The sequence below is a fragment of the Rutilus rutilus genome (assembly GCF_951802725.1).
Source record: "Rutilus rutilus genome assembly, chromosome: 1".
NCBI lineage: Eukaryota > Metazoa > Chordata > Actinopteri > Cypriniformes > Leuciscidae > Rutilus > Rutilus rutilus.
Window position 1 is genome coordinate 51,750,488 of NC_140209.1, and position 26,012 is coordinate 51,776,499.

The 26,012-nt window shown below is 36.4% G+C and overlaps 1 protein-coding gene across 2 annotated transcripts in view; it reads right to left on the minus strand.

Moving 5' to 3' along the window:
• The window catches only part of LOC311303376 (protein shisa-9), an 80,707-nt gene that overhangs the window by 10,324 nt on the left and 44,371 nt on the right, over positions 1-26,012 (minus strand). The window contains exon 4 of one of the 2 annotated variants that reach the window (XM_084429814.1): positions 6,435-6,545. The exons of the other annotated variant lie outside the window; for it this stretch is intronic. Within the exon in view, the coding sequence (XP_084285940.1) occupies positions 6,435-6,545 (111 nt within the window). The remainder of the gene's footprint in view (positions 1-6,434; positions 6,546-26,012) is intronic. 2 annotated transcript variants of the gene reach the window in all.

Below are 26,012 nucleotides of genomic sequence, written 5' to 3' on the forward strand. Positions count from 1 at the left end.
AGAAAACTGTACAGAATCTCAAATAAGAATAAAAAATGGTAATGGTCTTACAAATAGGTTTAACTTCATTCTACAATCATTAAATAAATAAAATATGATTTCTTATTGATTCATGACATTTTATATAGCATATGTATGTGTGTGCATTTATTAAAAGTTTTTTATTATTATTATTAATATTATTATTGTTAGTAGTAGTAATGCATCGTTATTTTAGGACCACTAAAAATATTATAATTCCTAAAATAATAGGTTAAGTTTTTGATGAAAAAATGATTTCTAATATTGAAAAAAATAAAAAATACATTATTTATATATATATATATATATATATATATATATATATATATACAGTGCAATGCATAAGTGAATACACCCATGCTAAAGTTGACTAAAAAGAGGAATAAAAAATCATATTTTGGAAATTGAACTTAATGCCTTAATTTAAAAAATTAGGAAAAATCCAACCTTTAAGGACACCAATTTTCTTTGTGAATGAATAATGTATCGTAAATAAATAAATGTTCTTCCTTAAAATACATGGTGCATAAGTGAGTACACCCCTATGTTAAATTCCCATAGAGGCAGGCAGATTTTTATTTTTAAGTTTTTTTTTTTTTTTTTTTTTTTAGGATACTATGCATCCTGATAAAGTTCCCTTGGCCTTTGGAATTAAAATAGCCCCACATCATCACATAGCCTTCACCATACCTAGAGATTGGCATGGGGTACTTTCCATAAGATCATCTCTCAATGCAAATCAAACTAGCTTTTAGGCTAACTGAAATAAAACCATGCCAATCTCTAGGTATGGTGAAGGCTGTGTGATGATGTGGGGCTATTTTAATTCCAAAGGCCAAGGGAACTTTATCAGGATGCATAGTATCCTAAACAAAAATTAAAAAAAATACTTAAAAATAAAAATCTGCCTGCCTCTATGGGAATTTAACATAGGGGTGTACTCACTTATGCACCATGTATTTTAAGGAAGAACATTTATTTATTTACGATACATTATTCATTCACAAAGAAAATTGGTGTCCTTAAAGGTTGGATTTTTCCTAATTTTTTAAATTAAGGCATTAAGTTCAATTTCCAAAATATGATTTTTTATTCCTCTTTTTAGTCAACTTTAGCATGGGTGTATTCACTTATGCATTGCACTGTGTATATATATATATATATATATATATATATATAATATATTTTTTTCTTTCATATATATGTGTGTGTGTGTGTGTGTGTCATGTCTGTAAATAAATATTTTATTTATATTTTATCAAAAAATTAAGCCTATTTAAACCATTATGTATTTTTTTACTTTTTTTAATTTATTTTTGCTGCCTGTCCCCTGAACACACTGTAAAAAAAAATGCGGTCAGCTAGCCTCTGCTTTGTTTGACAATACTTCAGACATCAACAAGAATTTGTTTTGCTTGTCAGTCTACAAGTGTCTTACTCATCCTTGGCTCCTGTAATTTTACTGGAATTGGAGAAAATATTTGAAGTCACAAACTCTGCTTTTAAATAACAATATTGTGCGTGTGTGCGTGTGTGCGTGCGTGCGTGCGTGCGTGCGTGTGTGTGTGTGTGTGTGGCATCTGTCATCACCCTTGTTATGCCATTGCTGGTCATGTGTGCCAGCCTGCTGTGCCAAGTGACTTGTATTCTGACACAAACACTGACATCCAGGGAGTGTGTGTGTGTGTGTGTGTGTCACATATGTAGTTTGAAATGCATTGAATTGTAAATGTGTCCTTATCAGCACAGTCCTAGCAGCAGGTGCTTTAAGAAACCACTCTCTTAACCTGTGTTGTCTGCAGAATGAATATACTATAATTGTTGTGAGCTGAAAAGACCATCATTTGACTGTCAGAAGGGCCAGATTAGCTGAGATGTTGAGCAGATCACAAGGGGATCATATTTATTTGATGTATATAGTATGTCTATGGTTCTCAACTTAGTAGCCCCCCCGACTGAGGCTGGTTTCTCCTAAGGTTTTTCTTCTCCATTCTGTCACCTGATGGAGTGTGGGTTCCTTGCCACAGTCTCATGGCTTGCTTAGTTGGGGATACTTAATATTCAACAATAGTATTGATCTGACTGTACTGACCCTGTTGTATGAGAACTGAACTGAGCTGGACAATGAATTTTTTTTTTTTACAGAATTGCTTTATAGATAAAATGTACTAGTTTAATAATTGATGATCTTTACAACGGAACTGGGTTCAGGTTCTGGGATGGTTAGATTACTATAAAAGAGTTCACATACATGTTTAGGGCTCCTTGCCATTACAAAGTTTGAAACCCCCTGCTAAAGAAAATATTGGAAATTCAGAAGCAATAAACAATCATTTAACTTTGGTTTAATGCTGCCAGTACAAAATTAATTGGCTGTACAAAAACACTTTGTGTAACAGATAAAAAAAATTCACTAGCCTATATTATATTATTGTAAAGAATGGAACTGTCCTGCAGAAGATTTTGTAAATTATTTATTGACTGGTACAGTTAACAGCACTGTAAAAGAAAAACTCAGGTATCCTAAAATGTGCTTCATTTAGTGACTTGTTGTGTTCAAAAATATGATTTAATACCAATAAGTTACATCAAGGGTCAAATAAAATAGAAATGTCACATTCAAGTTAAAAGTTACAACTGCATGTTGAAACCATTGTGGTCATTGTGAAACCAGGTCAGGTATAAAGAATATTTTTGCTCAAGTGGTGAAAAATGTCCGCCCAATAGAGAAGTTTTGCTCAGCAAGAAATAAAATTAGAGGGAACATTGCTTAAGGGTACTGGCACAGTGACAAGCTGAAAAGCAATTTTACTTTCTTTTTTTTTGCATCCAAATATAATCTTGCATAGTTAGCAAATTAAATACACTTAAAAACTTAATTTAAGAATCACTTTTAAAATTACTCCTTTTGTGTTCCACAGAAGACAAAAAGGTGTGGAAGAACATGAGGGTGAGCAAATGATACATTTTTGGGTGTACAATTATTTGATTGTTAAACACTTTAAATGATGTATATGTTGTAGCCATAGTTTCAAAGCAGCTTTTATAACTTTCAAAAGTTTGGGGTCAGTAAGATATGGAAGCTTGTTTCCGCCACAGAGTGAAAAATAAAAAAGGTAATTGCGACTTTTTAATCTCACAATTCTGACTTTTTTCACACAATTGAGAGTTTACATCTCACAATTCTGACATTTTATCTCAGAATTACGTGATATAAATTGCAGTTGCAATTGCAGGTTATAAAGTCAGAATTGCGTGATATAAAGTCGCAATCGTGTGTTATTGAGTCAAAATTGCGTGATATAAAGTCGCAATCGTGTGTTATTGAGTCAAAATTGCGTGATATAAAGTCGCAATCGTGTGTTATTGAGTCAAAATTGCGTGATATAAAGTCGCAATTGCGTGTTATAAAGTCAGAATTATGAGATATAAACTCGCAATTGCGAGAAATATACTTGAAATTCTGACTTTTTTTCGCAGAATTGCATGTTTATATCTCGCAATTCTGACTTTATAATACGCAATTGGGAGATATAAAGTCAGAATTGCATGATATAAAGTCGCAATTGCGTGTTATAAAGTCAGAATTGTGAGATATAAACTATTCTGAGGTAAAAAAAAAAAAAAAAAGTATGATATCTCACAATTGTGAGTTTATATCTCACAATTCTGAGAAAAGATGTCAGAATTGCGAGATATAAACTCGCAATTATGTGTTATAAAGTCAGAATTGCGTGATATAAAGCGGCAATTGCAAGAAAAAAGAATTCTGAATTTATAAGACGCAATTGCGACTTTATTTCACCCAATTCTGACTTTATATCTCGCAATTCTGAGAAATAAAGTCAGAATTGCGAGATGTAAGCTCGCAATTGTGAGATAAAAAGTCGCAGTTATCTTTTAAAATGTTTTATTCTGTGCCGGAAACAAGCTTCCATAGTAAGATTCTTTTTTACATTTTTTTATTAAAAGAAATAAATTCTTTTATTCAGCAAGGATGCATTAAATTGGTCAACCAGTGATCGTATTCTTCCTACCGCAAGTGACCGTATAGACATTTATATTGTTACAAAAATTTCTATTTCAAATAAATATCTAGTTCAGTCATGAAACCATAGAGGGCGCAGGCTGTTAGGTCCTTTAGTTCCCGTTTACACCTGGTCTTTTAATCCATCTCTTTTGTCCACTTTCAACCATTTATGGCCTAATTTCTATGGACGGGTAAATGAATAGGCTTTTTCAGATCTTTCAATCTAATGGACAAATTAGCAATTTACATATGAACGCGTCCGAAGCAGCTTTTGTTTCTCCTCTGATAGCTACAAGAAATCAGGAATGGTGAGAGAACATTGTGCTTGTTAAGTTTTGTCTTCAAACCAAATTTGGGTCTCCAGCTGACAAAGTTTAAATCCCTTCTGGCTAGTGCACTTCCCATAATGTTTACGCATTAGGTCAGTAGGCGTAGAGAAAGCGGTATTTTGTGGCTGTTCAAACGCATTCGACCACATGAGCCTTTACACTACGAAAGCAATCCAATCAAATGCGTTTTTCGACTACCTCTGAAAGTGGACAAGCTCAAAACATTTTAGACCCCGTTTACACCTGTGATCCGATCGTGGGTTAGTCCTGCGGCGCTATCGGAGTTCCTCTGAAATCCTCCACCTCCCCCAGCTCCACCTGTATAGATCTGCTACAGGATTTATGCATGTCTATTTATGCAGCAGCAGCATATCTTACATGCTCACAGCACCGAGTCTGTGTATCTATTAGCAGTAGTAAGTCCATACTTCAGCAGCAGCAGTAGTGTAGCAGATCTAGTTCTCCAAGACCAAATACATTAACATTGCCGTATTCAATAACACGCTAAAACTATTCTGAGAGTGCCGATGATACTCAGCTTTATTTTCCTCTAAAATCAGATACTGATTCAGTGTCCTCTTTGCTAGCTTGTTTAGAGGACAGCAATTTCCTTCAACTAATTCAGAAAAAGACTGAAGTTATGTTGTTTGGCCCTTCACACCTTTTAAATAATTTAAGTCATACCCTGGGCCCCCTTCAAGATAACATTCGTGATAAAGTAAAAAATCGTACTTTACCTTTTTCCATTAGATCATCCCCTACTCTATCCATATTTAAATCATCTTATAAAACATATTATTTTTCTCAGGCTTATTCTTGATCCAATTGCACTTTTAATTGTTTTATTTGCTTGATGTTTTGTATTAAATTTATTATTTTCTGATGTTTTCTTCTGATATATTTTATTAGTATTCAAATTTTATTGTATTATGATATGTTATGTCTGCTTTGCAGCACCTTGCTCAGCATTCTTGTTGTTTTAAGGTGCTATATAAATGGCACTTTTAAAATCTTTTAAACGTAATATTTGAAAAAAGGTCAAACTTAATGTATGTATTTTTTAAATGTATCATGGTTTCAAAAAATATTGCAGCACAACTGTTTTAAAAATGTATACTTATAAGAAATGTTTCTTGAGCATCAAATCATATTATCATGGATCGTGAGACACTGAAGACTAGAGTAATGATGCTGAAAATTCAGCTTTGACATCACAGGAAAATAACATTTAAAATATATTTAAATAGAAAACCGTTATTTTAAATTGTAATAATATTTCACAATGTTGCTGTTTTTACTGTATTTTTCATCAAATGAATGCAGCCTTGGTGAGTATTAGAGACTTAATTCCTTATTATTAGAGTTTGTTTCCTTAGTACTAGAGACTAAGAGTATATATATAATTTTATTTGGTGCAACCAAGTTTATGTGTGTATACACGCTCGTGTGAAGATCCAAGCTATTAACAAGTTTTAGTGTCCTTGAGTCTGTTTTTGTGTTGTTCCCGCAGCATGTGATGTATATTTTTCCTTAAAACCATGTATAAACATAAGTACATTTCAACAGATTTGCCATCAGTCTCATCAAGTGTGTATTTAAATGTATTTTGGGGGGAATGTGCTAAAAACGAATGTTAGCTCTATGTTTAATATTCACTGTTTTAGTGAATTCGCCTCTTCTTTGATTCATAAGGTCTCACTACTTAGTGTGTGTTTGTGTTTGTGCCCATTAGCATATCCGTACGTGTACTGTACACGCTCCCGAGATCATCCACAAGACATTAATAGCCCTGTTATATTAATAACATGTCAGAGGGTTTTTTCCTCTTGATCTGAGAGGTGATATCTGCTTATGTGATTATCATCCTAATATATGCGCGGTTGTGTGTTCTCCCTGCAGTCAATGACACCGAGAATGATTTGCAATGGTAATCAGTGGTTGTGGGTAAAGTGACCTTGATGAACATGCGTGGCGTTTATGGTGTACGTTACAAGATGTGACAGCTGTTTGTGTGTGTGTGTGTGTGTGTGTGTGTGTGTGTGTGTGTGTCTTACCCATAGTCTTGAGAGAGGAGTATTTGTTGAAGCCCAGGTTGTTGTGTGGCTGGGACAGAGTCATTGCGGAACTCAAAGGAGGAAGCGTGACGTTATTCAGGTGGTTATGCTCTGAAGGAAGAGAGAAAGCACAAAGGAGCATGGAGAAGGAGGAAAGGGAGGAAAGGGAGCAAAGAGGAGAGACGGGGACACAAGAAGGAGGGGCGTGTTAGTATATGGGAAGTCAGCACATTTATAGCGACAAGTGCATGTGATTAGGATAAACTCTGCCATTAATTTAAGCGAGTAAAGGGGAACGAAGGACATGCATGCATAGCCAGAGGAAGATCTTATAGCTCAGAGGTTCCCGTAGAGCACAGAGCTAGCAACGCCAAAGTCATGGCTTTCAGTTTGTCAGGGAACATGTGAAATAATGCCATGGATGCACTTTAAGTCTCTTTAAATAAAGTGTCTGTTGTATAAATGTAAATGTAGGCTGCTCTTGCATTACACAATCTTAATTTGTTTTATGCAAATATATTGCAAACATTTTTACTTTTTCAATTCTTTTCTTTTTCACAATTAAAATATCTAATAATCCTTAAAACAAGACCAATTTAATTAAGAAGTGGCAAAGCATAAGACATCAAGAGAAAATACAGCGTCTTTTACCCTATAAAGCCTACTTATCATATTTGATACGCACATTTCTAAGGCCTAGTTATCACCATGATCAAAGCTTTGCTGAATGAGTTTTAGAATTTATTATAATTTCATAAAGCTATCAGAATGTCTGCCATATAAATATCAGCAACTGCACCAAATTGCATACTTTTGCTCAAAGTAAAAACTCCATATTCTCCTATATAATGCTACATATCTTATGTATAGCATGATAAATGAGCCATAAAAGCCTGATGTATCAAATATGATGGCATGCTAACTTTTTTTTAGATTTTGTCTAAATTCAATAAACTGTTCCATTTCAAAAAGTATTTCATATGTCAGACTTTACAGAGTTAGTTAAAGTGTATTTTGGCTTAATGGCATTTATTCCTGTTTTAAGTATAAATAAGTGAAAAACATCTACCAGTACAATAAAACAAAATGCACATCTATTCAGTCTATCTTATGCAATGTCATTTCTCAAATAAATAAATAAACCTTCCTTAAAGGTTCTTCTAGATATTTTAAACTGCACAAAAAAAAAGCATTTAGTCTTGTCTGGTGTATTAAACACTGTCTTTGATGTTTATTTAAAAATTCCTTTAAAGAAATAAAATGGATAATTGTTGAGACATAATACAAGTGTAGAACTGTGAAATACATATGGACAGCGAAGCTCAGATCAGTTAGTCTTGGAGGAATTTGATGAGAAGTGCTTGAGTTCATATAAAGGACAACAGTGAACATCCACCCACTTCTTTTTTTTTTTTTTTTAGCAGTTTTGGTTCCGGATGTTTTTCCCCCATTTATTTTCTTTTTAAGCATTTAGAGAAAAGTTCCTACGTGACTATGTACTTAAAGTGCCCCTATTATGTTTTTTCGAATATTCTCTTTCATGCAGTGTGTAATATAGGCGTTTGTTGAAAAGTTGTCAAGTCAAAAGTGCACGATAAATTAAGTTATTGTCTCCTAAAGGAAAGAATAAACTCTGAGCCGCCTAAACGAGTCCTTTATCATTCGAATCCCACTGCTTTCCGGTTCTACGTCACTAGAAAATACATTTGCGTAATGCCCGCCTATGTTGTGCGTTGTCCGCCCGCGAACAACTTGACCAGCCCACAAACACGCCATTTTACTGACGACTGCTTCTCAAAACTCGCTGGAGCTCAACACGGGATTCGTTAAACGCTTGCTCTTCAAAGACGGGTCAGTACCCAGTTTATCTGGACCAGCTTGCTAACCTGTAAGTATGAATAATAATTCTACCGGGAGTTCAAAATAGTTTTGTGTTTTATATTGTGTACGTTTCCGGCTAACCTGCTAACTCACGGTATTATTAAAGGAACACGCCTACTTTTTGGGACTTAAGCTTATTCACCGTATCCCCCAGAGTTAGATAAGTCCATGCATACCTTTTTCATCTCCGTGCGTGCCGTAACTCTGTCCCTAAATGTTTATTGAGAGTGTAGAGAGGCAATTTTGATGAAGTCATTTGCAATGTTTCATGTGAGTGAGCAGTCACTGTTGAGCTCTGTTGATTTCTGCTTGCATAGTAAAATTGATTTCTTTCATCAGATTGTGGGTAGTGTAACTCTGAGTGCAGTTTTAAGGCATTGTTCGGATCTCTTCTGAAACTGAAGGAGACGTGAGATTACCGGCATCTTTTTCTTATGAGAAAATGTAAGGTTATATCTAGTAGAAACAACTTAGAGAGAGAGATCACATTTTCTCTTTCCTTTGGGCATGTTTTTTGCATGCGTGCAATTTATGTCCATTTCTGATGCGTTTGATGTTTGTTAGACTGCAATATACACGATTATCTGCGGTCTATATGCTGTGCTGAGGTCACTAAAGGTTATTTGGGACACACATCCAGTGTCCTCCCCTTTGGGATGGGGTGTGTGGATAGTGACCCGATTCTGTCAGACCACTACGTGCTTGTGTGTGTATATGCACTTAACCCTTGTGCATCAATTAAAAAAAGTTACACATAGGTCCATAGTGGACAAAAATGTCTGTGCCAAAAAACTGTCATAGAAATGTGAAGCTTTGGAGCACTGACTTAAGTTTGGTCTCATTTTAAAGAAGACCCGTGGCAGATTATTGCTAAAGTGTGCACATTTTAAAAAGTAAATCCAAAAAAAAAGTTGTATATAGGTTTAAGTTTATGAAAATGATTTATGAACATTATTTTATATTATATGTATATTTTATGAAACATGTTGAACTCAAAAAAGGTTGATATCTCAAAAAATGAGCTTTCAGTAAGATTTTGTTTGGGCGCAGTACCACATTTTCCCTATTGGATGCCAGCAAAACTCCATTGGTCACACAGAGGTTTGATTTGTTATTTGCAGTAGAGTTTTTCTCTCTCAAATATTACAAACACACACACGCACGCACACACACATACACATATGTTTTTTTTATTACACACACACGAACCACATTCTGACATCCATACCAACACACCCACACAATTATCGTTGCATAATTTATCCAATTGGCTCTATAATATGCCGAAGCAGAAAACAGGAATAAAGCGAGTATTTGCTTTATAGGCCAAACCTGAAAAAATGGCACCATCAGGTAAAAAATAGTAAAGATTTACAATTTTAAGCCTTGCCAACAGAATGCAAAGATTGCTTCATGTGATCGTTAAATGGCCCTGGGATTAAAAATGGCAGTTTTAATGGGTTTCAATGCGGACATTTTTGTCCAAAAGGCGCTGAGAGGAACTATTTTGTGTACCAAGTTAAAAAAAATTAAATAATTAAGAAATGGGGGTGAAATAGTAAAATTCCAATAGAAATACACACCTGAGCCAAATGTTATGCAGTTAGCATAGACACAGGCAAAGTTATCAAAACACTAAACTGAAAAAGACCAAAATGTCCATAAGGATATGTGCGCTTTTAGTGTGGCTGGACGGATCGTTACTCCACATACACTAACGCTCACATACATGCAGTCCAGTTACAATTAAATCCCCAGGTTATATCACAGCAAATGGACTCAGGTCACGGACGATGGTTTATGTGCACATGACTCATAGGCATTGTTTATCGACACTGTCTGACACATTTTAAAAGGGGTAATTGTGCGCACGCAATCGCACACAGTGTTGTAAAAAGTATGTTTCTACTTTGCAGTCCAGATATGCGTTCAAATTACTGTCAAATGTGATTTCTGCATATATTTGTGTGTCTGTTTGTTTACTTTCCACAGCTTGCTGAATTCTGATCATTTTGAGAATGACAATTAAGTATTGCAGCACTAAAGGCTGGTGATATGTAGAGTGCAACACTGACTTCCAACTTGTTTTGGTTCGGGAAGTGCTTTTCCCATTCATTTTCTCCTCGGGGATTACAAACAATTCTTCAGTAAGAAGTTCACAGGAAGGGATCAAACCAACAAAGATAAATCATAACATTACAAACTTTGATTTGAAGCTAAAGAGTATATTAAAAATCAGGAAAAAATAAGTATTTTGTATTGATTAAACGACAACACCATGAAGCATGAAGCAAAAATAATGGTACAATATAAAAATATCAATATATAGGCAGTATATATTTATAAACAGTATATTTTAAAATGTATTGTTATATATATATATATATGTATATGTATGTATATATATATATATATATATATATATACAGTGCAATGCATAAGTGAATACACCCATGCTAAAGTTGACTAAAAAGAGGAATAAAAAATCATATTTTGGAAATTGAACTTAATGCCTTAATTTTAAAAATTAGGAAAAATCCAACCTTTAAGGACACCAATTTTCTTTGTGAATGAATAATGTATCGTAAATAAATAAATGTTCTTCCTTAAAATACATGGTGCATAAGTGAGTACACCCCTATGTTAAATTCCCATAGAGGCAGGCAGATTTTTATTTTTAAGTATTTAAAAAAAAAAAAAATTAGGATACTATGCATCCTGATAAAGTTCCCTTGGCCTTTGGAATTAAAATAGCCCCACATCATCACATAGCCTTCACCATACCTAGAGATTGGCATGGGGTACTTTCCATAAGATCATCTCTCAATGCAAATCAAACTAGCTTTTAGGCTAACTGAAATAAAACCATGCCAATCTCTAGGTATGGTGAAGGCTATGTGATGATGTGGGGCTATTTTAATTCCAAAGGCCAAGGGAACTTTATCAGGATGCATAGTATCCTAAAAAATTTTTTTTAAAAATACTTAAAAATAAAAATCTGCCTGCCTCTATGGGAATTTAACATAGGGGTGTACTCACTTATGCACCATGTATTTTAAGGAAGAACATTTATTTATTTACGATACATTATTCATTCACAAAGAAAATTGGTGTCCTTAAAGGTTGGATTTTTCCTAATTTTTTTAAATTAAGGCATTAAGTTCAATTTCCAAAATATGATTTTTTATTCCTCTTTTTAGCCAACTTTAGCATGGGTGTATTCACTTATGCATTGCACTGTATGTATATGTATATGTATATGTGTATATATATATATATATATATATATATATATATATATATATATATATATGTATGTGTATATATATATATATATATATATATATATATATATATATATATATATATATATATATATATATATATATATATATGTATGTGTATATATATATATATATATATATATATATATATATATATATATATATATATATATATATATATATATATATATATATATATATATATGTGTGTGTATATGTATATATGTGTGTGTGTGTGTGTGTGTAAACACTACCTTGGCTTTGCCATCCAAATAAATTACATTTTAAAATATATTAAAATAGAAAACAGTTATTCATTTACACGACAACAGTGTTTTGGGGGCCTGAAATGCAAACTTTTGAAAACGGGTTTCAAAGTGCATGTTTTTGAAAATTATACCGTTATCGTCTCCATGAAAACATCATGAAGTGACGTCGCCAACTACTGGCCTGGCATGAATAATACAGCGATTTTAATCATTTTCACGGATCCGATCGTTTTGACAGTGTTGTCGTCTGACTTCAACAGAAGCATATACCATTGATTCAATGTTTTTATCAAATTCTCTATGGACCTGACTAATGCTTTTATTTGTTGTGAATATAGTCACAGCTAAAGAGCTGTTTCTTTATTTTGTATGCAGCTGCAGCATTGTATTGACCAAAAAGCATTCAGCACTGGAGCTATGTGTTTTAAATATGTAAAATACTTTATATATTTTATATACATCATGTTTTATGCAACTAAAAGACACATTTCTTCTTGGCTCTTTAAACAGTTCCAGTCTTTGCAGTAAAATTTTCCTGATTTAGACCCATGTTCTGTCAAACTCCAGGCCAACCCAATCTCATTCACAACAGGAGATCTCTGTCTATGCCTCTACTTTATTTCTCTTTCATCTCTCTCTCTCTCTCTCTCTCTCTCTCTCTCTCTCTCTCTCTCTCTCTCTCTCTCTCTCTCTCTCTCTCTCTCTCTCTCTCTCTCTCTCTCTCTCTCTCTCTCTCTCTCTCTCTCTCTCTCTCTCTCTCTCTCTCTCTCTCTCTCATTCCTTCATTCACTCACAAGCAAAAGTTTCAATGTAATGCACCTGAAATTACTTTAACAAACCTCATACTCTATAGCCTTAACACAAAAACACCATTTATCATCACAGCCATAAGCATGTAAAACTAAGGTATGAATTATGGTTTGGTGATTTTTTTTTTTTTTTTTTTTTTTTTAACTGCTATAAAAGGTAGAATTTGGCCCCTTTAACTAATAACGCACTATATTTAAATACATATAAATTTAATAGACATGCATTTCTCTCTGTCTCTTTCTGGATCGGAATATTTGCTGTAACTAGACGCATTATTGCATCATTCTGCTCTGGACAGACCATGTTATTTAAGGACATATACTGTATAAAAAGAGATCTCTAACGCTTTACACCGATCTAGTGTTTTTCTCTGGAGGCTTGTTGTAGAGTAGAAGTGTGAGACAACAAATGATTACAACTGCATCCTTTTTCTGTTTCTTCTGCTTCTTTCTATTTTCTCTGTTCGCTAGGCTATGTTGTGAAAGAGAATAGGTAAAAACAGACTGTGGTATTGTTTGGGAAAATGGATATGTCAACCAAGCTGAGAGATTCTTTAATTAACAGCACAGACTTGCCACTCTTCCGTTCAGTGGGTTAATTAAGAATGTCAGTTTGTAATTGAGATTGGTCAAAGAGTCCTCCTCCCTCTTGCATGTGAAGTGATGCTCCAGTGCAGGAGTGTCCAGTCCTGCTCCGAAACATCTGCCTGTAAGGTTCTAATGATCACAAAGACTTTGTCCAGATGTGTATAATAAGGGTTGGAGCTAAACTCTGAAGGTTGGCCTTCATCTCTGCTATAATGACTAGTTCCAGAATGTTGAAGGTTCAACTTTGTTATTCTGTGAATACACAATTTGCTTATCAAAGTATTGAATTTTGTAACTTAAAAACAGGCAGTTTTCTGTCTCTGTTGGCGTATTTCTAAATGAAACAGCATGGGAAAGATGTGTCTAAATTGACGCATGTGTGTGTTTGGTGTGTGTTTGTGTTCCTTGCTCCCCTGGCATTAATACAGTATGTAATGCTGTATTGTTGGAATGTTTTGTTGTTTAAAGCATAATATATATATATATATATATATATATAGCCTATATATATATACAGTATATATATAAAAAAAAATTTGTATTAATTTTTTTTTACATTAGGCTTTAGTTACATCAGAACCATGAACTATAGGCGCGTTTCCATTAAAGATTTGCGCAAAACTTGTGCGAATTTTTTTTTTATTATTATTATTATTATTTATTTATTTATTTTATTTTTTTATATCGACAAAAAACTATTGTGAAATGACGACGTTTCCATTAACCGATGTTATGCGACTAAAACGTCATTTTTTTCTCGCGCGATAAGTCATTCCAAAAATCATGGCAACGGACGTTGGTAAGTTTTTATATATATAATATATCACAGCCACGTACCGCACTAGACGTTATTATTATTATTAATGGAAGGAAACGTAGGCATGTTATCCAAGCATTAATGGCAAGGAAAGAACCTTATACTGTGAGCAGCACATATGAGGTGTTTCTGGGTTTTTCTCACTCAGTTCTGCTTCAAGGTCTTGATTGTGGCATTTCTTTGAGGTTTAGAATCCAGTATTTCTGTCATTCTTTTGTCTTATATGAATTTAATAAAGAACTCTGTCTCGTATTCTGTCCAAACACACCGCATCATCTACGTCAGGTGACCTGTAAATGCGCAAAAACTGTTTCCATTGCAGTTTTGCGAAATATTCCTTTTTCGAATTGCCTGAAAAACCACCTCATGCGAGCGCAAAAACTTTTTTGCGATAAATGGGAGTTTTTGCGAAATTGACGTGTTTCCATTGGGCGTATTTTCAATTCGCAATTTCAATTTGCGCAATTTGAAGGGTAATGGAAACGCAGCTTATGATTAGCTTCATGCTAGTCAGTTGCAGATGAAGAGACATTTTCATTCTAGATCATTTGATTGGACAAAAATGAGTAGTGCAGGATGAGTCATCAATATTTTTGGTCCTTCCCCCCCCCCCCCCAAAAAAAGGTTTTAAATGCATATATCTGCTAAAACTTAATCTGAAAGCTGTTATTAAACTGAACTTCACGCAGCATATATTTCACTTTTCAGTCCATGTACAGTGGCTGTTGATGACGTTTGTTGATAGGCTGGTCTGAAATCAGCTGTGAGGGTGAATTTTCTGCCTGAAGAGAGATCTCTTGGTCTGCCCGTGCTCAATGCCTGGAAGTCCATGCTGTTCCGAGTTCTTGCACTGGTGGATTGACATTTCGTGCACGAGGCTCTGAGCGATATTTCTGCAGTCAGGCTGAAGTTGTAATCTAATAATCTAAACTCCATTACACGCATCAGACTCTGATGAAATCAGACATGCCGTATAGTGTCTCACACTGTATCTGCCCCTCACCACAACCTCTCGCTCTCCTATTTGTCTTGAAACGTTTGCATATTATTCTTTCATTATCTCCACTAGTTCTTACTATCTTGCCGATTAATTCATTTCACAGGAATCAAAGTACACAACTCAACCCATCTGATGCTAGAAACTTTTGGGGGATGGGGGCACTTTTTATGAATGACATCATGTGAGATGTTAAAGGTTAAAAATATATTGCTTGCCCCTATTCTCTGCACTCTGTTGATAGAGTGATGGATGGGCAACCTGACCTCCTCTCAGTCTGGAGTTGCGTAACTTAATGAACTGCTAAATGGCTATCGAACTGTCGCTCCCTGTCACGGCCCCTTTTCCCAATGGGAGTCTGACGTTTGCGTCATAATTAATAATAACTGCATGACGATAACTGCAGCAATCTGGTACCCCGGTGAAGTGCGGGCACTGACCTAGTGAGGACAAACGGGGGAGAATAACTTGTGTGTTTTAGATTATTAATCAGATTTCGCTGCTCAGGGATTGTTGAAATGGTAAGATTGGTTTTGGGTTTATTTGAGAGCTAGTGATCGATATCAGTAAGGGTTGATTGGTATAAATAAGTTCACGAATTGTTCTTCAATGACTAAGCTCACCTCATTCATTCCACTTCTTTTTCATTGCTTCATGAGGGAATCTCATTATGCTTAGACAATGAATGAGTTCAATGATGGAAGTAAAAATGGAAACAATGATATTCCAATAGAATTCCAGTGGATTTACAATAGATTGATATCACAATATAGTCACAAAAAGAGCCACATTGGAGCTTGTCAGAGGGTAAAACCTGTTTTATTTTCTTGCGAACATATGATATTGCTTTTTTGTGATTGATTATTTTGTTTAAGTGTCCAATAACTGATATGCCGTTGTCTGATTTTTTTAAAGTTGAGCTATGATCCAAACAATATATCAAATAACTGCATTATGCAAATTATTTAAGTTTAACTTCACCTCTGGATACCATTCACCCTGTGCTTCTGTTTTGACAAAGTAGGGAGTAATCGTGGATATGCTGTCATATTAGAACCGTAAAAGAAATCACAGTTGAGCGTGTGGGAGCTAAAACTTGTAGTGTTTTCTCAAAGTAAAGGTATGTTATCAATGGAGAATCACACTGAAGAGACAGAGAGAAGTATGTTGAACCTTGCAATTAAATCATCTCCATTTTACTGTATATAGAAGGAGGTTTCCAGCTGTTTTTGAGCATCCACAGGAGGTACAGCTTAACTTTTTGAGTCAGACTGCGCAAAACTTTGTAGAGTCGATTTCTCACTGAAGAACAATGTGTGCGGCAGAAAAAGTGTTTGATATCCATCCATGGATCCGCTCCGTTGGAGTTGGAGATTTCTGTACTCTGAGGGCAGGCAGTCCCTCGGGATCAAATTCAATCAAAGACACACGGCTCGCCACAGAAAACGCAGTACTTCTCATTAATAATACATCATCCCGCTCAGGAAGAAAGCGCAATCAACATGCATATTCATTTAGCTTTTTAAATATTACTGTCCAGCCCTTTAAGGCTTTGAAGAGCATTTTACAGCAAGGATGAGAGAGAAAGCGAGAACAAGACAGGGAAAAAAGAGATAAAGAAAGGGTAAAATAACCTAATATACAAAAGAAATATTGACTGCCACGAGGGAAAGAGAGAGTAAGACAGGGCCACATTACCTTGCTTTATTGCTTTAGAAGTGGAATTGAGTTTGTGCGGTTGTGTGTGTAAGATCAGCTTTTTTTGTCACACCTCTCCACATACACACTTAGAATTTACTTGAATTGACTCTGATATAATTTGACGAATAATCAGTAGTGACAGTGATGGCTTGTGGGACTGTACTGGCTCACACACACACACACAAACCTTTTTCTGTCAAACTACATTTGGCCCCAGATCTGAGCCACAACACACAACCTGACACAGTTTACTGCTGTCAACATTCATTTAGTTACCTCACACGTACACACACACAGACATAACTTTACATTTGTTAAAGGGTGTATGCAACAGGAACTTTAGTGCCTCCCCAACCCATGGCAGACACAATGCAATCACATAGCCAAAAATGCATAGGCAGGTTGCATGCCCTTTGAACATTACAAAATTATATTGTTTGTATAAAAGTTTTTTTTGTTTGGAACATTTTTGAACATGACATTTTGGCATAATTAAAGAGTTTAGCAAATGCTGTATTTGCAGTGTGTGTGTGTGTTTGTGTATTCTTGTATGGTTTATGAAGACACTAATGTGTATATTATAATGACATGGGTATTACAACGTAAATACCCGACACTTCCTGCGTCCTGGTAAACCAAATGGTTTAAAAAATGGATTAAACAATGTTTGTTTGTTTTATTCAAAAAATGGCACACGTTTTCTGTGATGGATATGTTTAGGGTTAGGAGATAGAATATACAGTTTGTACAGTATAAAAACATTACACCTATGGAGAGTCCCCGTAAACCACATATTCGTATGTGTGTGCGTGTGTGAGTGTGTATTATAATGCGTAAATCATGAAGGGTTTATAGGACATGCGTTTAAAAAAATCTGAATTTGTCGCCCCCCTTTATGTGAGACTTTTGTGTGTTGCATATCTTGCATACTGCCAAGCACACAATGTGCTAATTTAAAGTCTTTTTTAAATCCTTATAGAGTACTGAACACCATCACACAAGAGAGTACAGCATCAAATCATTATGAGAGAAAGGAAGCTAAGAAAAAGTGGCTCAAAGAATGTTGAGAGTATGCAGTTATTTTTTATAAGTTTTTTCGAATTTGTAAATAAAACAAAGATTATTTGAATAGGTTTCACAAGAAAATACTATTTTAGACTACCGGTACTTTTAAAATGTCATGTTCAATTCAATGTGTTACTTGCCATTTCTTTGTTATTATTTGTGCCTTTACTTTAAATTTATGTATTTTCCTAAATAGTGCTCCTTGTTACTGTTGCTCATACTTTGTTCAAATCCCTTTCCCTAAGTGTTAAAATTTTGTGTGTCACTTGTCCTGCATGTAGACTTGAGGGTGGGGTCTTTTGAATTTGGGCCATTAAGCAACCACCCCCCCCATCACCCCAGCAGCTGCATAGCAACACCCTAGAAACCACCTAACACCCTATAGCAACCGCATAGCAACACCATGGATACCACCCTGGTAACACCCTAGCAAAGCATAGCAATACCATGCAAACCACGCAGCCACCATAGCATCTGCATAGCAACACCCTGGAAACCAGCCAGAACACTCTAGCATCTGCATAGCAACACCCTGGAAACCTGCCAGAACACTCTAGCACCTTGGTTGTGAGTTTTGCATGGACACCACTCACATTTTCTTCGTAAAATCTAAACATCTAGGTCTGTGTTTAATTTCTCTTGTCTTATCATTAGTAGTTAATCATGAACAGTTTCTTTGTTAGTGTGGGAGAGTAAGATGAACATAAGGCACACCGACTTAGAGAGCTTGAACAATTTGGAACAAAATCATGCAGGACAGATCAATTGGGACAAGGTTGTATGCAGATGTTTGCATTTATTAGCATATTTCTAGCTGATAATTTCCATATTCTTGAGCATCAGGGCTTCAGTGAGATGCTGTAATCCACATCTGGGGATTTACAACACAGACTGAAGTATGTAAATGACAGCGCAAGAGGCACTGTATGTGTGTGTATCAGTGTGTGGTCTCTTGATCTAAGTTGCTCAAATAATTGTTTGGATGAATATAGACTACTGTTCAAAAGTTTAGGGTTGGTAAGATTTTCTTTTTTAAAGGGAAGTTTTTGAAAGAAGTCTCTTATGCTCACCAAGGCTGCATTTATTTGATCAAATATACAGTAAAAACAGTAGCCTGACGTCGTCATACTCAATTCTAGTCAGAATGTGAGTCTGATACTTCTCCATTGAGCTTTGATTATGGGGCGTGTTTCAACCGAACCAGGAAAAAAAATTCCTCTGCACTCAATTGGATAGACCTACAACCAATCAGAGCAACGGAGTAAGTGACGTATGTTTTTCATTCATGTTTCCGATCGCGGTTCTCTGTTCCTCTTTTAAAATTAATGCGCTGTCGATATCTTCTATAACAGACGCGATGGCGGAATCTACACATGATGTTTTATAAACAAATTTCAGGAGGAGCACATTCAAATAATCAATCCAATCAACCGTCTATCAGCATGAGAGGAAAGCATATATTTATTCACTCGGTCAACTCACCTAACATGACAGTTTTCAGCATCCCTGCACTCACTCTTGGCTTGTTCTTCCACAGCCAGGAATACGGGGGGAGTACTTTGGGTTCGGGCCGAATACCGAGCCCGAAGCCTCTCCTCAGACAGCACGCCAAATATGCATTTATTCTATCTGACTTATTTGTAAGCGTGAACTCGTGAAATCTCAATTCTTCAGCGGCAGTCATTTGAATTCAACCCAAGCGCTCGTTGATGACGTGGATGATGACGTTACCGTTGCTTATCTGTCCATCATCGTATAAAGCCCGCCCTGACAATTTGATTGGTCCGAACAATTTTTGTTCGGGCATAATAGCTCCTCAACGGAGCGAGTCCAGACCGAACTTCCCGACCAAAAAATATTGTGGGCGGGGTTCGGGCTGGCACCCAGGCTATAAAAACAGTGAAATATTATTACAATTTAAAATAACAGTTTTATATTTTAATATATTTTAAAATGTAATTTATCTCTGTGTTGCAAGCTGATTTTCAGCATCATTACTCCAGTCTTTAGTGTCACATGATCTTTCAGAAATCATTGTAATATGCTGATTTGGTGCAAGCTTTGGCTGTTTAATATTTTTGTGGAAACCATGATACTTTTTTGACAAATAGGTCAAAAGAAGAGCATTTATTTGAAATATAAATATTTTGTAGCAATACAGTCTTTAACTTTTGATCAATTTAATGTGTCCTTACTGAATAAAAGTATTCACTTATTTAAAAAAAGAAAAAATCTTACTGACCTCAAACTTTTGACAGGTAGGGTGAATTGCCCTAATGTGGGACACTGCCTAATGTGGGACACCTAAGGTCTAGTGTTTGTAGGTCCCCCATAAATACATGAATGACAGTGAAACTATGGGTTAGACAAAGCTGTGGTGTCATGTGATCAAAATCACATGACTTATCAAATGTCCAATAATATTTGAGGGTGGAGCAATCATCAAACAGGAGGCACCTTGTGTGAAGACCATCCGAAGGCCAGTGACATAGAGTTTTAACCAGTTTGATATTAAGGAGTTAAATACATTTTAAACAATGCAATCCTGCAACTTTTTAGCCTAATATGCTTATGAAATGTTTGTCCATCAAAAAATAGTCTAACTTTGTGCGTATCAACTATATATTTTCTATTTTTATCAAATTTCTTAGTGTCCCACATTAGGAAATGTGGTTTCCAAATCCGGGACAGTATGATCAGCCTAATGTGGGACAGTACTTCATTGAGTCAAAAATGTGTCTACTCTAATTAATCTACTCTCCAGTGAATCTAAAATAAAAGATTTTACTATTCTACATGTATCAATGTGTTTTTTTGGTGTTTTATCATAGATTTTTCAGTGTCCCACATTGGGGACACGTTCTGTCCCACATTAGGAAGCTGCAGTTTTTCTCAGACGACTTGCAATAAGAGCACTAATATGTCTATAATTTATCTTATGAATGGGTTATCTGAATTTTCTCTTTTGATTTGATTAGGATACATCCTGGGTTTTTTAAAATGGTATTAGGTGTGGATTTAATGTTTTGGTTACACATCGAAATATGTCACAGAAGTCTGAAGTGCAAAAAATGTCCCACATTAGGGCAATTCACCCTATTTACATATATTATTTATATTATATTATATGTGTATAGTATTATATTTATTTATTTTAAGGTACTTTAAAGATTACTATAGTACATGTCCCAAAAATCATAGACATGGTCTAAAAATATTTCCATGGTATCATGTTTAAACCAATAAGCATCCATAAAGCAAAAAGTATGTACCATAGTACATCACGTTTTATTTAAAGACTACGTCCGGATGGGATTCAAAACGGTGAACAAAACACAGTCCATACTACAAAACAGTAGATCGAGTCCATCAACACCCCCAAAGCTTCACAGTCCTATAGCTCGTCCTGGGTCGACATTTCATTCAGTAACATTAGGCAGTTTTGATTTATATGCGGTTTAATGTCTGATGATCGCGTTATTTTACATGTGCATAAGCAATGCTTCTATAGCTTGTTTCTACTTCTTCATGTTTTGATCAGGAGATTCAGTACTCTTTCAGAAAATGTGTAATAGCACCCCTACCTTGTAACAGTGAAATCATGGATTGCTGTAAATTTACTTCAATGGCAGGGAAGCACTGTTTCATAAATGACAGAAAATTGCGTCAATGGCGGGGAAAGAGATAAAGTATGTAATACCTAAAAAACAGGGTATTGCCAACTGTCTAATGTCTAAAACCATTATACTTTTTTATTAGTGTTGATAAATAGATTGTCACTTTATTGATCCCCGAGGTTAAATTTAGTAGATTGTCAAACTCACCCACACACACACACATGTCTGGTTCACTGTCTTTGTGGGGATTATTTTTATCTGTCCACTAAGGTTTTATTTTTCCGATTCTCAATGGACTGGAACTACTTTAATGACACATTCCACTAGATCCACAAGCCACATACAGAATACTAACACACACACACACACACACACACACACCAAAATGATCAGGACAGGAAGTTAGCAAGTCTCCCCAGACTTCATTTGTATGTGTCATCAGATCCCATATAGGAGATACAGCAATCAGTGGGAAGTACAGCCCAGCCATTTATAACGTTGATGGACCAACACGATTCATATGTACACAGATGTGTGTGTGTGTTAAAGAGATCGGTGTGCATGCAGTACAATGCAATTCATTCACTCAGCAGCACAGCCTGACCCAATCTCTACAAAGTGCTTGCGAAGCAATTGTGTGTGTATGTGTGTGTTTGGCTGAACGCGCTCAGTTAAACCTGATTGATGCTCTTACACACACCGGCAGCTTTCTGACCTTCAAACCACCTCCAATCCCTCTCCCCCCTCTCCCTGCTCTTCAGATGGTACGACCCTGTTCTGTCCCTATCAGAGCACAGTAGGAATGGGTCATTGTACCTGTAGAGAAGGGGTGTTCACCAACGCTCATGCAGCTCTCTAATTGGACTGCATAAAAGAACCAGAATGAAGGAGAAAAAAGAGCAGCAAATATTGTTGAAAATTGCAGAAGACAAAGGGAAGGTTTTAAGGCCTTTTGAGTCACATTTGATTATTCATGCAGTTACTTGTGTTTGGGGAGAAGGGCGAAAAATAAAAGGGGGAAAAAAGACAGGGATGAGGAAAGACAGGACAGGACAGAGGGAGAGAATAAGGCATGTATGATGTCTGTATGATGTCCAACACAGAGAGAGACCAGCTGCTCTACTGTCACACTAAAAAAAACTCACTCTTTTTCTTATGCCTCTCTCTTTTGATGTGCTGATGCTGTCACTGCGAATGCATATTTCAAAAGAAGTGTGTGTATGTCAAAGTGTTGTTTGTTGTGGTTATTTAGAGATAAACTGGTGAGTATGCATTTAGTTACAAGGATGTAGATGGTTAGTAATGCATAAGCGACGAGAGACTGTGCATTAAAGGGATTGTTCAGCCAAAATGACCAATTCTGTCATCGTTTGCTCACCCTCATGTCATGCCAAACTTACTTTCTTCTGCAGGACAATGTTTTTTTCCATGCAATTGCAATGAAGTAAGAGTAAGTAATGTAGCTTTCAAGCTTCAAAAAGGACACAAATAACTAATGAAAGTAGTCCATGTAGCTCTATATTCTACAGACCCATAAGGGGACATGGTGATGGAAAATAGATTGGAGGAAAAATTGTATTTAATGCATTTGTGTTTTCTTGCAAAACATTTGAGTTCTTTTGAGAGTCTTTGAGTTTGCTAGAGCTAGTTTTGCGAGAGAACGCAAATATTTTGCAAATGAACGCAAACTTTCTCGTGGGAACCAATTAGAGAGAACGCATTGAAATATAATTTTACCTTCCATCTCATATTTTTTTAACATGTCCCCTTAGGGACCATTTTAATGATCCAGTTTTATTGTTTAGAATAACATGTGTTAGCCAGGTTTAGAAAGACAGATAAAGAAAGCACGAAGATGAGGATAAAGTTCAAGAGGAGGAGGCTTAAGAGGCAGACGAAGGGATGGTGACAGCAAGACGACGAGACCCCGGGGCGAGGATGTAGAATGGCCGATGCAATGGACCCATAACTCGACGACGACAGCCCAAGGTGGAGTTGAGAGAGGAAGGTGCCAAGGTGGCTGACGATATCCTGGTGACGGCTGATGGAGGCCGAGCCGATGGATCCCAGAGCGCAGACGGAGAGACAATGGACTTGAGCGACACCACTGGCACTGGAGACCTAGGCGGAGTTGTGGCTACGATCGTCTGAGGTGGAGCAGGACTGAGGCGGAGCTGGAGGGAAGGAGGAACCCGCTGTTACCGTAGGGGTGGAGGAACTGAGCATAGCGTAAGGCTCGCAAGTCCGTTGTGTAGTCAGAGTAATGACTGACCAAGGGGGAGTAGGCAGGTGGAACGAGGGAACCTGGTGAAGCTGCTAGGCTGAGGGTCTCTGCTGGAGCAGAGGGTGGGAGTATCCAAGGCGAAGCCGACAGGCCGAGGTGGAGCGAAGGGATTAGAGGCCGGAGGCGGAGCCACAAGATCCTCTTGTTTGGACGAGGCTGGTGGTTGCACGACCTGCGGCTCGACGTCACAGCAAGGCGTTTCCGAGGAAGACGAAGAGCTGCGGGCATCCAGCAGAACAGTGATTTTGAGTGTCTCGTCATCGTAGGGGCAGGTGACGGCAAGACAACAGAATTATTCCATGTAACTAAAGAAATCGTGGCTTGTCTGAGCCATCGCATCAAATTTAGCAGCGTATTCCATTGTTGGTCCGGTCTTCTGTTAGACAGGTTCCGTCCGACAGATGAAGAAGGCACGAAAATTAGGATAAAGTTCAATTGCAGAGTTTGATAATAAATCTAACAGTTACTACAGATACAGATGCTAACACAAATGAGACAGGACAAACACTGAGTGAAGGTGAGAAACTTAAATACGCATGGTGATAACCCAGATGACGAACAGCTGTGATGATTAGTGTCCAAGGAAACTGATGAATGGCGGGAAAACTCAAACAAAGGAACATGTGTTGAATGAAAACAAATTAAAGTCCATGAAAACTAAACTTAACGTAACAAACATGACGAAACTGACATATCGTGACAACATGACGAGGCTTTGTAAATTATACATTTAAAAATGTTTCTCTTTGAAATTTAGAAAGGTTTAGAAATACTTAATTTCTGCACAGAAATCTAAAGCAGAGCATTTCTTCTGACACAGCTTTTGCAGGATTTGACCATCCGGTTTCCACAGAGTGATGAATAACAGCTGGATTTGAGGACATCTGAAAACATCTGTCACTAATACGAAGGTCAAACTAGATGAGTCTCTCACACACACACACACACACACACACACACACACACACACACACACACACACACACACACACACACACACACACAGACACACACACACACCCCGCCTACAGCTTGTCTATGTCAATACATAAAATTCTTGGAAAGTCACATCCCAGATTAGATTCTAACTCAAACTCACTCATGCACACACTTTTCAATCCATTGCATTGAATTCCATAGGAAGCACATATAGAAACTAGGAGTATTAATACAAACTTCCTTTGAATGTAAAATAGCAAACTAAATATGAAAAGAAATGATCAAGGACACCTTAAAGCAGTGATCTCAAACTCAATTCCTGGAGGGCCACAGCTCTGCACAGTTTAGCTCCAACCAGCTCCAACTTGCTCCAGCTCACACCTGCAAGGAAGTTTCTAGTAATCCTGAAGACCTTGATTAGCTGGATCAGGTGTGTTTGATTAGGGTTGGAGCAAAACTGTGCAGAGCTGTGGCCCTCCAGGAATTGAGTTTGAGATCACTGCCTTAAAGGGATAGTTCACCCCAAGATGTTGTCATCATTTACTCACCCACATATCGTTAAAATGCCGTCAAAAAGCATAACAAAGGAAATCCACGACTCGTGCAATATATTTTAAAGCTACACTTTGTAATTTTTTAAGTTGATTCTTAGCAAAAAACACTTTGTTCTTTCAAAATGATATGTGCTCATTAATGTGTAATTACTTCTACCAACTAATCAAGTATTCTCGTAAGCGTAGAATCTGCCATTTTGAATACATACGAGCGAGTCGCTCGAATGGCGGCAGCCATGTTGCGCCTCCATCTTGAAAATACATTAGCCAAAGAGGGACATACCTGGAAATTCAAGCTTCGCCTTTCGCGTTTTGACACTCAGTGGCACCGTGACGAATGCGAGGGGGAGATTACTCGCGACTGCTGGCAGATTTGAAATAATACGGCCACCGTAGGAGTTAAAAAGCCCTTGGAATGGGAGGGGCTAGAAAGTAATATTCAGTTGGTAGTTATAAACAATTTCACCGCTAGATGGGAGAAAATCCTACACAGTGTAGCTTTAAGTCTCCTAAAGTGATACAATAATTTTATGCAAGAAACTGACTAACATTTAACCCTATGGTATGCATTATGTTCTAACCATGAAATATTTTTTCAAATAATTTTTTTATTACAAGAAATAGCTTCAATCATACAAATCAAATTAAAAAATATATATTTTTTTGGGGGGGGGGGGGTACTTAGGGAAACGATGTACCACAATGGAAAATGGAAAAAAGTAGTTTTTCTATAAAATTATGATTTTCTATTTGATTTAATTGCACATTTCTTT